Source organism: Zea mays, chromosome 9 (genome assembly GCF_902167145.1).
Source record: "Zea mays cultivar B73 chromosome 9, Zm-B73-REFERENCE-NAM-5.0, whole genome shotgun sequence".
Lineage (NCBI taxonomy): Eukaryota > Viridiplantae > Streptophyta > Magnoliopsida > Poales > Poaceae > Zea > Zea mays.
Genome location: NC_050104.1, coordinates 71274014 through 71286159, shown reverse-complemented (window position 1 = coordinate 71286159; position 12146 = coordinate 71274014). Strand labels below are relative to the sequence as shown.

General features: G+C 43.9%; 1 protein-coding gene across 3 annotated transcripts; it reads left to right on the top strand.

Moving 5' to 3' along the window:
* The first annotated feature begins 5196 nt into the window (after window positions 1–5196).
* LOC103638481 (Putative MYB DNA-binding domain superfamily protein) lies at window positions 5197–7944 on the top strand. 3 transcript variants are annotated; one of them, XM_020544366.2, is made up of 7 exons: window positions 5197–5272; window positions 5390–5924; window positions 6052–6128; window positions 6237–6300; window positions 6442–6688; window positions 6797–7205; window positions 7320–7938. In XM_020544366.2, the coding sequence occupies exons 2-7, from the start codon at window positions 5501–5503 to the stop codon at window positions 7692–7694; spliced, it is 1596 nt and encodes a 531-aa protein (XP_020399955.1). In that variant the 5' UTR covers window positions 5197–5272; window positions 5390–5500; the 3' UTR covers window positions 7695–7938. The 3 variants fall into 3 exon arrangements, with proteins under 3 accessions (XP_020399955.1, XP_008659607.1, XP_020399956.1); XM_008661385.2 differs by having other exon boundaries at window positions 5215–5924; window positions 7320–7944; XM_020544367.2 differs by having other exon boundaries at window positions 5215–5924; window positions 7326–7925.
* Window positions 7945–12146: the final 4202 nt, after the last annotated feature.

The window sequence follows — 12146 nt, the reverse complement described above, 5'->3', positions numbered from 1 at the left end:
ATCCGCTTCATTTGCCTGTGATTTGTTTTTGCCCTCTATTTCGGACTCAGTTTTATTTCTATCGCTAACCCCGGCTTGTAGTTGTGCTTAAAGTTTATAAATTTCAGATTTGCCTATTCACCCCCCCTCTAGGCGACTTTCAGATGTGGTACAGTAAGGGTGAGCTCACATACGTTCATCGCTCAACAAGTTGTGGGGAATAATGTGCATGAGCTCACTTACGGTGGGGGCTCATGTGTAGTGTAAGGCTTACCAAAGAAGATGGTTAAAGCTGAGCATTGCTTTTAAAGTTGGTTAAATTTTTATTAGCATTTACTAAGTGTAAGTAGATACCAACCCAATTAAATAAGAGATCACAATTAATAATAAAACCCAGAATGCAATGCAAATGACATATTAAGTTTCATTCCATAAATTAATCATACAAGAGTCCTGAGTTGCTCTTGACCGTGAGCACGACTAATATACCAGTTTTACACTTTTGCAGAGGTTGTCCCCTTTACCCACAAGTCATGTTACCCATTTGCCAAGGGATCATGACTTCCCATTCATCTCTACCGAGGAGACGAGGCAGGGTAGCACTACAAGACCTTTACAAAGTTCCACTAGCTTCAAAAAACCTGCTATGGTTTCTTAGAAGGGCAATATAGGAATCCCACGTTCGAAAAGCCATCACAGCATGATTGACTCGAGAACCTCCCTATACCGCAGCTCGTCTACCGCCCATGCCCCTTTCGGGTAAGGTAGTCCTCCTCTAGTTTTCCTAATTAGTCAGCCAAGGGCGTCCCATACCACCCTTGTGGTGGGACTATTATCTCAAGTTAAGCTCCATGTTCCAATTAACATAATGATCTTGTCATGAGAAATAATTAAAACAACAACAAAATTGGAACATGACCATAATTCAAATATAACATTAAGCCCAAAATCAGGCAGAGTAATAGCAAGTCTACCCAATAGTTCATTTGTCTGCAAGGGGTGGGGTAAACAAAACTGGAGAAACCTATTAGGTCCCATGAAATTATCCTGAGCATGTCACCATGATTAACAGAGAACTTTATTAGGTAAATAAGATTGATCAAGGGCACAATTTTCCTTAGACTTGAGATTCCTAGGTACTTCTCCAAGTTAATCTTCAAGTTTCTAGTGACCTCATTGCTACTCGTAGCAAAACATACAAATATACAAGGAGTACATACAATAACATTACATCAAACATGAGAACAAACTGCGTAAAAATATTCTACGCGCTGCTACGAGGTCGTAGGTTCGAGAACCACTAAAATCGGAGTTACGGTTAAAAGAGTTATGATTTTCGGAAGATTTTCGTGATTAAATAAGTAAAACTAGGCCTTAGATTGATTTTATAAATCATGTGAGATATACATTAAGGATTAACTTTAATATAAGTCATATCTTACTTAAAGATCATCTTCTATTCACATTATAATTATAAACAAATTACTTTAATTAGATAGATTAATCTACCATACATAGGATAAACAAATATCTAGTTATAAAAGTATGTGATAGGACCCAATAAAGGCTACTACTGTGTAGGCAATTTTATTAGAAAGCTATCGCAACTTGAACGGATCAAATCAGAGTTAAAATGAGTAAGATATGGATTAAACAAGTTTCTAGCTATTTTATTATTAAATTTATACCTAAAAATAACTTCAAGGGTTTAGTTTGCAAAGTCCCGGTTTACTTTTATTTATTTTCATCAGTAAATGGATGGCAGGTTTATTTTTGAAATTTCTAGGGTCTCTTTTACAAGATTACCATGGCTAGAAGGGTTTCCTTGAATCTCGGTCGTTGGATCTAAAATCTGCGGCGCAGATTAGAGCGACCACCATCTAAAGCGGTACGCGACCATAACCCACTGATCTGGGATCCATGATCCCGATTTTACCATGGCCAGACATGATTGCATGCATTCAACAAAATTTGGACGACTCGGATGAAAAGAATGAAACGTTTCCTTTAAATCTAATCTAACGTGTCCATTCGTAGATCAATGGCCAGCGCGGACCCGACTTCCCCTGACATCCCACCATGGCGGCGCCGCCCGCATGTCGCGGCGGTGGATGGCCGGAGTTGACCGATCTGGCGCCCTGATGGGTCTACCCGAGCGCGGATGGGTCAAATATGTGTAGAAGGACGAGCCGAACTGGATGGGGTGCTTACCAAGGATTTCTACGGTGATAGGTTGGTCGGCCACAACATGCGATGGATTCCGTGGCGGCAAAGAACTACGGCGAGCAATTGTCGTCGCCCCCCTAGCTCCCCGAGCTTGATTATGCTTCCAAACACAACCTACTCCCCCCCCCCCCCCGACGATCTTCAGCTTCTTCCCGAGGTCAATGCTGCCGCCTTGCACGATCCCAACCGAGGTGGCCCGTGCCCTTCCTCTACGCTCCCACACCTTCCTTGCATTGGTGCTGGAGCTCAGTCGATTGGATGCGGGAGCAAGGGCCCCGGTTTTATACCGGCGAGCTACAAACTCCGCGAGTATGGCTCAACGTCCCCGAGCATCGCGGCAGCCCGGTACGATCTGCGTCCGTGGATAGGGACAATACTGACGAGGTTGGCCCGCACGTCAGTGGCGCATGGTGAGGGGCTAACGGCTTGGTCCCACAAGTCAGTGTGGGGGCACATAGTGAGGGGCTAGGTTCGACGGAGACGGAGTTGGACCGGGGAAGGAATTCATCCCAAACGGCTGAGAGGATTCACCATTTATTTTTTTTATTTTATTAACTTCCTTCTCCCAATTTTCATAATTCAAACCTGGTTTCGACTTTCTGGTTTGAAATGTACCATAAAATTCCCATATGACTAGCTATTTTAATACTATTTGTTTTTCTTTATAATGTTTATTTATGGAAGGCAATCTACTTATTCAAAGTTTTATTCCTAAGTTTTAATTTTCTAATTTCAAACTCACATATGGATTTTGGTTGGCAAATTCATATATGAATGCACAAACAAGAAAACCCAACATGAGGTTCATTTATTTTTATTTACCTATCAATTATTATTATCATTATTTCTAATCCTTTATGTGAATGCTTTTAAACATACCAATCATAAGATTAATAGGAAAGGGTTTATGTTAGGACACTAATTTCTATTATGTGACTTTTATTGAAAGATAATTTACCCTATACTTTCTAGAGAATGTCTCTCAAATATATTATTCAAATAAGTGATTTATTTCATATGGAGATCTTTTCACTGTTTATTTGGTCTCTTTAATTTCTTTATTACAACACCTATGGATTTTATCTTGGAAGAGCTTTTCCTAAATTACCCAAAATACGATTATGGGGTGTTACAAATGTCGACTATTTACTGAGTGAAGTTTGAAATAAGAGATGGGGTGAGTAGATAACCTAAATAAATATGCCAAGTGTAATAAACTTCTACAATCCATACACATACATACCTTTTTAGATAATGATATACATATATCTTTGAAATGGTATATTTTAATAAAGTCACATGGAAAATGTCAAGTTGAGTCCGTGTCACTGTCCAAAATCAGCGGGGTTATATGTAGCTTATGAAAGCGCATTGACGAGTTACCGTTTTGTATTGAAAAAATAATGGATGGAATCAGAAGCGCGCGTCAGCAGCAACAGCGGATCCATCCATGGTCAAGTCTTGGGCGTGTCCCACAAATTAAATGATAGAAAGAAAGTGCGCGCAGAAATTTTTTGCCACTTTCAACATCAACCGGCAGACTGATCTATCAGCTCAACATCAATATATATGCATGTGTGTGTGTGAGTATATATTAGCTGCCTGCCTCTGTGACCATGTAGTATCTGCAGACCTGAGGCCCACTGCCGCTTCAGCATTCAAGTCGACATGTCCAGATTATTTTTGCGGAATTGATCGATCGTAGTTAAACTATTTTCCATGTAAATAATGCTTGTCAAGATGGAGGTTTGACTTGCGGATGCCTGTCATGACGACATAAGGCTCGATGACAACTACACTATTTAAAACGAAAACATCCGTAGCCTGGTAAAATTATTTCCGTAGCGTAAAATGTTCAAACTATTTCCGTTTCAGTTTTTAAGTATTGTTTATGAGAGGAAGTGATGTCCTGTAGATCCAAAGAAGAAAACTATTTCCTCTCCTCTATCTCCAATGAGGCCTTGTTTGGATACTCTCATATTCACCTCAATTCATGTGTAAATTGGGATATATATTAAACTATTTTATATTCCAATCTATCTTAACATATATGGATTGAGTTGAATTCGCTCGAGAGTATCCAAACAAGTCCTGATAAAGATTTGGATATTATATTTGTTGATACTTAAATTAAAATAATTTTTCCGGATTAGTTGCGTACATTTCATAAAAGTTGTTGGGACGGTGGCCCATAATGTGTACGATGAAGCACCAAAACAAGGTGATAGACTACGCAAGGGGTTCCGATAAACATTTGAATAAAAAATGCAGTTAATTAGATATAATGTTGAAATGCAGTTAATTCCACTATTAAAAAATTCTTGCTACAACACGTCAACACATATGCATGACATAAGAGTACAACCTATTCTCTTGATGCAGTTGATCAGTTTAACCTAGAAATTGCGACTATTCAATTTCTTGGCACTACTTAAACTAGCCGAATCTATAATTTCTAAAACACATTTAATATACTATGTCTTCCTTTGCATGCATGATCATAAATTGTGTGGTGCAATATAAAACTCTTACAGTCTATTGCCAAATGATGCAAGTATTTTTCACATTAAAAGGATTTAGCATTACAATTCACTGTTATATATAATGATAGTCTATTTATTTTTCACATAAAAATGTGATGTGCGAATATGCAATCATTCTTATTGCATGTTGCCGATGGTTCTTTTACTAAAATAGTTTCTTCCTCTCAAATACTCCCTTTGGTTTTTATATTTGATGTTTTCTAGTGTAAATTTGCACTATCTAAAAAACAACAACAGTGAGAAGGCATAACATTTATCAATTCTTATAGCCTGCATGAAGTGGGCATTTAGTTTTGATGATAAAATAAAACCTAGAGACCAACCATGTTTTTTTTTCAGAAAGAAGCAGGTGTCAACTCTTATGCATGCTTTCACACACTCTGTTGGCAGTTTATAAGCAGCTCCTTTCCCCACAACCAAATTATAAAACCCCTGGTGGAGCCACTACTCTTTCCTCCCCAAATCTCCCACCCCCTGTAGAAAAATGTGTATGAAATGGAATATCACTGTTGAAACTAGTCAATGTAGTGGAATGCTTGCCCATTTCCCCGTCCTTATATTTTATTCCCACATCAAGCTTGCTTATTCTTCTTCCCCTCCCTAGTATTATTCTCATCACGTTCGTGTCTTCTTTCCTCCAGGTTCCTACTCCCACCACACACCTCATTCCAATCCTATGCTGGTGGTGTAGAGACAGACAGAGAGAGCCGGGAGAGAAAAGAGAAGAGGACCAAATCTGAGAGGTGGAAGCCATGGCAAAGGTGAAACAGAAGGTGGCAACGGAGGATATCCTTGAAGGAGATGATGAGAGAACATCTTCGGAGAACAACTCTGTACCACCTGTGATTCTCGACCTCAACGAGGGTTTCGGTGAGGGGAACGAGGCAGGGGAAGCCAGCGATGATGGTGACGACAACCAGGAGGAGGACGGTGACGACGGCGGCAGCACAAGTGAAGTTGCAGGCGGCAGGAATTCAAGCAACAACAGCAGCACCAACCACACTTCCATGAGCAACAAGGATTATGACATGAATAGCAGCAGTAATGGTGAGGGCCGCGAAGAGAGAGAGCTAGCGGTGAGGCAGTACAACAGATCCAAGCTTCCCCGGCTCCGGTGGACTCCGGACCTGCATATGGCATTTGTCCACGCCGTGGAGAGGCTGGGCGGGCAAGAGAGTAAGTAATCTCTCATGAATTATGTTGTTCTTTCCTTTTTGTAATTTTCTTTAAAATTAATTGATTTTCCCAATGATCGATCCATGTTGTATTTTTTTTTTTGTATCAACTTTCAACCGATGGACAGGAGCAACGCCAAAGCTGGTGCTTCAGACGATGAACGTGAGGGGGATCACCATTGCTCATGTAAAAAGTCACTTGCAGGTAAAGCATGTTACAAACAGGCCTACATCTCATGACTAGTTAGTTGCTGTGCTAACTGAGCTAGCTGGTTTCTTCACATAACAAGCGTTGGGGCCTTTGGCTTTTCAGATGTACAGGAGCAAGAAGCTGGACCAAGAGTCTGCTGGACACGAGAGAGCAGCAACCTCCTCCGGTTGTCATCTCAAATCTCTCTCCCCAATTTAACTAAATAATCTCCTCCACAGAAGCACACTGGATGACTGGACACACATGCAGAAAACGCCATGGATCAGACTGAATCTTTTCCTTAACCTCCGCTGCTCAATTTTGGCAGTTTTCTCGCCCATGGACTTCCACATGATGAGGACAGGGGACCATCATCGCTACCATGACATGTTCCTCCATCGACCTGCAGCTGGCTCGGCCATCTCTTCGCGGCTGCTCCACGGTGGGGAGTTCTTCGGGTCACGAAACGCCGCCGTCTCGCCGGAGGCCAGAAGGCTCTACGAGCTCCTCCAACGCCGGCAGCCTACCATGCAAACGTTCGACTTCAAGGGCTACAGTAGTGGTAGTGGCCTCAGGTACTTAATTAATCACCAGATCGAAATGAAGAGCAGAATGCGCACCCATCTTCTATTATCCTGTGACCACGCGAAACTCTAACTAGTCTTTCATATCTATGCATGTAGGGATCAAGAGTGGAGTTTCAGCCAGCATGCGGCGGCGGCGGCGGCAAGGGCTGGGGCCATCAATGGCCACGGCCCGACGAAAGGGCTCATCCACGATATGGGTTTGAGAAAGAACAGCAGGCCGATGTCCCATTTGTTCGACGTGCGGGATCGGGATGCTATCGCTTCCAACCGGACATCGTCCGACGCCACGGGTGCTGCCAGCCATGGCGTAACGATCACCAGAAGCGCAGATCGGAACGGCACCAGCTCATCTTGGCCCCAGCCTAGGACAATGTCGGCAGCTGCGTCCACGGCTCCTGCGTTGGGCAGTCACCACCTGCTGTCTATGGGAAGAGGCTCCGCTAACTTAACATCGTCGTCAGATCACCCCGTGGTGACAAATGAAGCCCTAGGCTCCCGGCTCCAGGTACACCATTCGAATCCCTTCTCTCTATCATTGTCGCGCCTGTTTTGTCAACTATTATTACTCGGATCGATTTTGAGTCATGACAATGCATGTATGCCTTTTGCTGTCATGAAGCTGCAGACGTTCCAGGAGCTAAACAAAGTAACCGGCGACATGTGCGCTGGGACCAGAAAGACGAAGAGGATGAAGACGCCAATGGAGGGGAACAGTGGCACGCCGGACTTGCACCTAAGCTTGAGCCCCAACGACGACGACATGGGAGGAGCTGCCGACAAGCAGATCAAGAAGATGAAGATCCAAGGTATCGGATTAAGTGAACAGCAGGAGGTGGACGGCGATAAGATGCTGCCTCTCTCGCTCTCCCTGTCACTCCGGGGTGGCGAGGATGCCAGGAGGTTAGAGGCAGCTACAGGCGGTAGCAGCGGCAACAAGGCCGCTCTGGGGCGGTGTACTTTGGATCTGACCATGTCGATCAAGGCAACTGAGTGAGGAGATAAGTTTCATGGCCGTTCTGGGGGGTGAGTACTTTGGATCTGACCATGTCGATCGATCAAGGCATTGGAGTGAGATCTTTCAAGTACTTGTCCCCAAGGCCTTCCAAAACTTGCACACTGCACCATGCGGTTATATTAAGTAATATGAGTGATAGTTTAAGTTAACCTTGCATGCGTCCAGACCAGACCACATATAAATACATATCTATATATATGTTCAATGAGATGCACTTATTGTTTTTCTATGTGTACGCATAGTTGCATCATGCTTTCATGCACCAGTTATTATTGTTTTTTTGTGTGTGGAAAATCATGGTGTTATTGCACTGCAAGATAAACCCTAAACTTATCAAGGTATGTCAAATGCAAAAGAGTTAAATGCATGAGCGGATCCTAAACTTATCAAGGTATGTCGCATAGGTCCACGAACTTTGAAATGCATTTTCTAGGTATTTGAACTTGTTAAGTCGAATGCTGCATTGGCCAGTATGGTCCAAAAATAGACCTACGATGCACCATTTTTACATAAGATGTGTGATACATATCACTCGACAAAATGATCTAAAAATATATTTTCAAAGTTCGTCAACTTAACTGGCAAATCTTCACAAGTTCAAAAGCCACCAAAGAAAAAAAAGTAAGAACACATCTATACTAGTGTGCAATAAGACTTTTGATATTTTTTAGAAAAACTATATTTGTTTTTAATAATATTGTAAAATCTATAAATGGACGACGTCAAATGTTTAATATACACTACCGGAATCAGCGCCTTTGTCGTGTGTCTCAGACACACGGCAAAGGCTATTGTACACTCGGCAAAGCCTTTGTCGAGTGTCACACTCGGCAAAGAACGCTCGGCGAACTGTACATCGGCAACAGCCTCTTTGCCGAGTACTTTTTGTCGGGCACTCGGCAAAGAAAAGTCACCGTCACGGCGCCAAGTGACGGTGACGGATCCTTTGCCGAGTGTGAGGCCCTCGGCAAAGACTGGTCCAGTGGGCCCCACCGCCAGTCCCTGTGCCGAGAGCTCTAGTAGACACTCGGCAAAGGAAGCTTCTTTGCCGAGTGTCTGGTGCACTGGCACTCGGCAAAGAACCCTCCAGTGGGCCCCTTTGCCAGTATCTTTGCCGAGTGCCTTGGCATCAGCACTCGGCAAAGATGTCTTTGCCGGTTCCCAGGTTTCCTTCTTTGCCGAGTGCCATGGTCAGCACTCGGCAAAGATGGCTTTACCGGTTCCCAGGTTACCTTCTTTGCCGAGTGCCATGGTCATGGCACTCGGCAAAGCGACCCTTTGCCGAGTGTTACACTCGGCAAAGTGACCAGAATGTCCCTTTTCTATTTGCTTTTGTTGTTCCATCCAAACAAACAAAAGATATATATCATTCACATCACATTATATATCAATCACATCACAGAATGAACACATTTATCATCAACACCATATATATCACAAAGTCTCACTAAAGTCTCACAAATATAAGTAAGGATCATCACAAAACAGATATAAGTCTGCATCATCACTAACATCACCAAGTATCTCACAAGATAAAGTCTAACTACTCATAAAGGTAAGTCTGGATCATCACAAAACAGATCATCAACGAGGTGGGCATCTGGACTGGTTCGGCGAAGGGCTGGACGAAGCATGAGGGTTGTTCGACGCCGCCGATTGACCCTGCACAGAGAAGAGATTGTATGTGTGAGAACATATGAATAAATATCATGCAGTACTAAAATTTTGATACTCACAGGAGTAGTGAACTCTGTAGGGTCAGCTGCAGGGAACAACGGAGGTGGTGGAGCATGACCCTGTGCGGCGCCAAGGCTCTGCATGTACGCGAACATCTCCGCCATCCTCTTCTCCAGCTCCTCACGTTGCCTCCTCTCATCATCTAGCTGAGTCTGTAATATTTCGCCCTAATGTTACGATAATGCAAAGAGAAGATATATAATAATCAATAAACGATGAATAGATAAGGAATAACCTGGAGTTGCTGGATACGATGTTGTGAGGTGTCCTGCCGAGGTCGTATGGCTGGGCTCGCGCTCGTGCTCCTTGCTCGCACCTGAGAGAGAGTGGGAGTGGAGGACGAGTCGATTGCCCCGTCGGCAATCCAGTACCGCCCATGCCTCTTGCCTCCTCCGACCCTCATGAGGACATCTCCGTCGATGTCCTCGGTCCTCGGATCGTAATCTGGCCCATGGACCTCCTTGGCCATGGCGATGTACTCGCTGAGTCGGCTGTGGATGGCGGGGTTGGTGTACGCCTCGGGCCCGTCATCCGGGTTGTAGGTGACGTCGGACGTCGCCTTCCCCTTGTGGGCCATGGCATATGCCGAGAACGTGGAGCAAGGCGCGCCACCATGTGCCGCCGACTGCGAGAAAACCAACGATATGGTTAGAAATCATGTCTAATCGAAAGTTATATACCTAAATAAAAAAGAGCGCGTACCCATGCTTCCGCGTATTTGCCCAGGCTGCGGCTGCCTTGATGGTGGGAGGGACCTTGCATCAGCAAACGCCGTTCCCGGCTAGCATTGTGCGCCTCGTCCCACTCAGCCGAGCACCACCTCTGCACCATCTTCTCCCAGCACTCAGGATGCGCGGCGCACCAATGAGGAATCATCTAAAAAAATATAAGTACACCGCATATCAGAAGATAAACATAAGCATATTTAGTACCAATAATAAAGTTTTGTATTTACCTGCAAATACTGGTCCGGAGTCAACGACATGGTTCGGGCGTCCTTCTTGTTCACCTTCTCCCCAAGGACGGAGCTGTTGGGGACTTGTTCTCAAATGCTAAGAATTAAGAACAAGGCAACACAAGAAATGTTAAGTGTTAAGGTCCTTCGTCCTCCATAACAATATATCCTTTCGGGATATAAAGCATTTCGGACGAAGGTTACGAAGGACATACCTTCGTAAGCATAACAACGAAGAATGAAGCGTTTGCATAAATCATAGAATATGAAATAAGCGTTTGAATATTGTCATATAATTATCTCTACTTGTATTAGTGAATATAAATGACTTCGAATTACAAATGTACCTTCGGTCCTGCGGAAGGCAAAAGCACAAGCGTGATGCGAAAGCAAATGACCAGTCAGCGTGAACAGTACGGGGGTACTGTTCACCTATTTATAGGCACGAGGTACAACCCATACAAAATTACATACATGCCCTTTACATTTGGTGATAATTCTATAGCATTCTATCGAGGTCTAAATGGCCTTTTCATCTTTAAGTCGGTTCCCCTTTCTGCGAACATGCCGAAGCTTTCCTGCTTCACAGCTTCGGCACTGTGTCAACCTTCGTATCTTTTGAGCTTCTCCCTTTCTGATTCAAGTCCGAAGATACCTGTTCACACATTATACTCCAGAAACATTGTTAAATCATGTTTTTGAGGACCTTCGGAAGCCGAAGGCCCCCAACAGTAGCCCCTCGCAATATTAATTTGTTTGAAATAATAAATTCAGATTGCGATATGGACGAAGGCCTTGAGCCGAAGGTCCGAAAAAACACCTTCCCTTTGCTAGAATAGCAACATTCACTGACAAGCGGGGCCTTTTAACTTTCAACGCCCTAGGCGTATAAATAGGAACACATCGTGAATTCATTTGGTACACACGCTTGCCTTTTGCTTCGGCCCACTAAAAATTTTTAGCTCTTGCTCATTGAGACTTGCTGGTCTTTTTGATTTCGAAGCTTCGGCCTTGGGAACAAATTTTTAGTGTTTCCGAAGATGTCTGAAGACAAGAAGATCCCTGCTGAGACGAAGCTGAGTCTCGAGGAGGAGAAGAATCTGGGGTTCCTGATAGCGATGGCAGAGACTAATACAGAGAAAATCACGAAGGAGATTCTTGAAGGTTTGTCCGAAGATACTGATGACAGCGACAGCTATGATGTGGAAAGTGATGGGGAAGAGGCCGAAGATCGACCGTGGCGACCAAGTCACTCAGTTTTTGGGAAAACAACCATCAAGCAGAGTCACATTGATAATATGAGGGGGCGATACTTCCGAGACATATCTATTGTGAGAGCTGACGCCGGGGAAAAGACTTCTCCCACCCCTGAAGAGGATGAAGTTGTGATTTTCCGAAGCCTCCTCAAGGCTGGGCTTCGATTCCCCCTGAGCAATTTTGTTATTGAGGTACTGAAAACATTCCAAATCTACCTTCATCAACTCACTCCCGAAGCTATTATAAGAATGGGGATTTTTGTCTGGGCTGCGAGAAGCCAAGGTTTGGAACCAAACGCTAAAAGCTTCTGCAACATACACGAGTTATTGTACGAGACGAAGCCCTGGGGAAAGGAGCAATACCACAACAACTTTGGGTGCTACAGCTTCGGCGCCCGCTCCGGGTCAAGCTACCCTGTGCCAACCTTTCGGAAGAGGTGGCCCGGAGCCTGGATGTCTGAATGGTTTTATGTGAAAAATGAT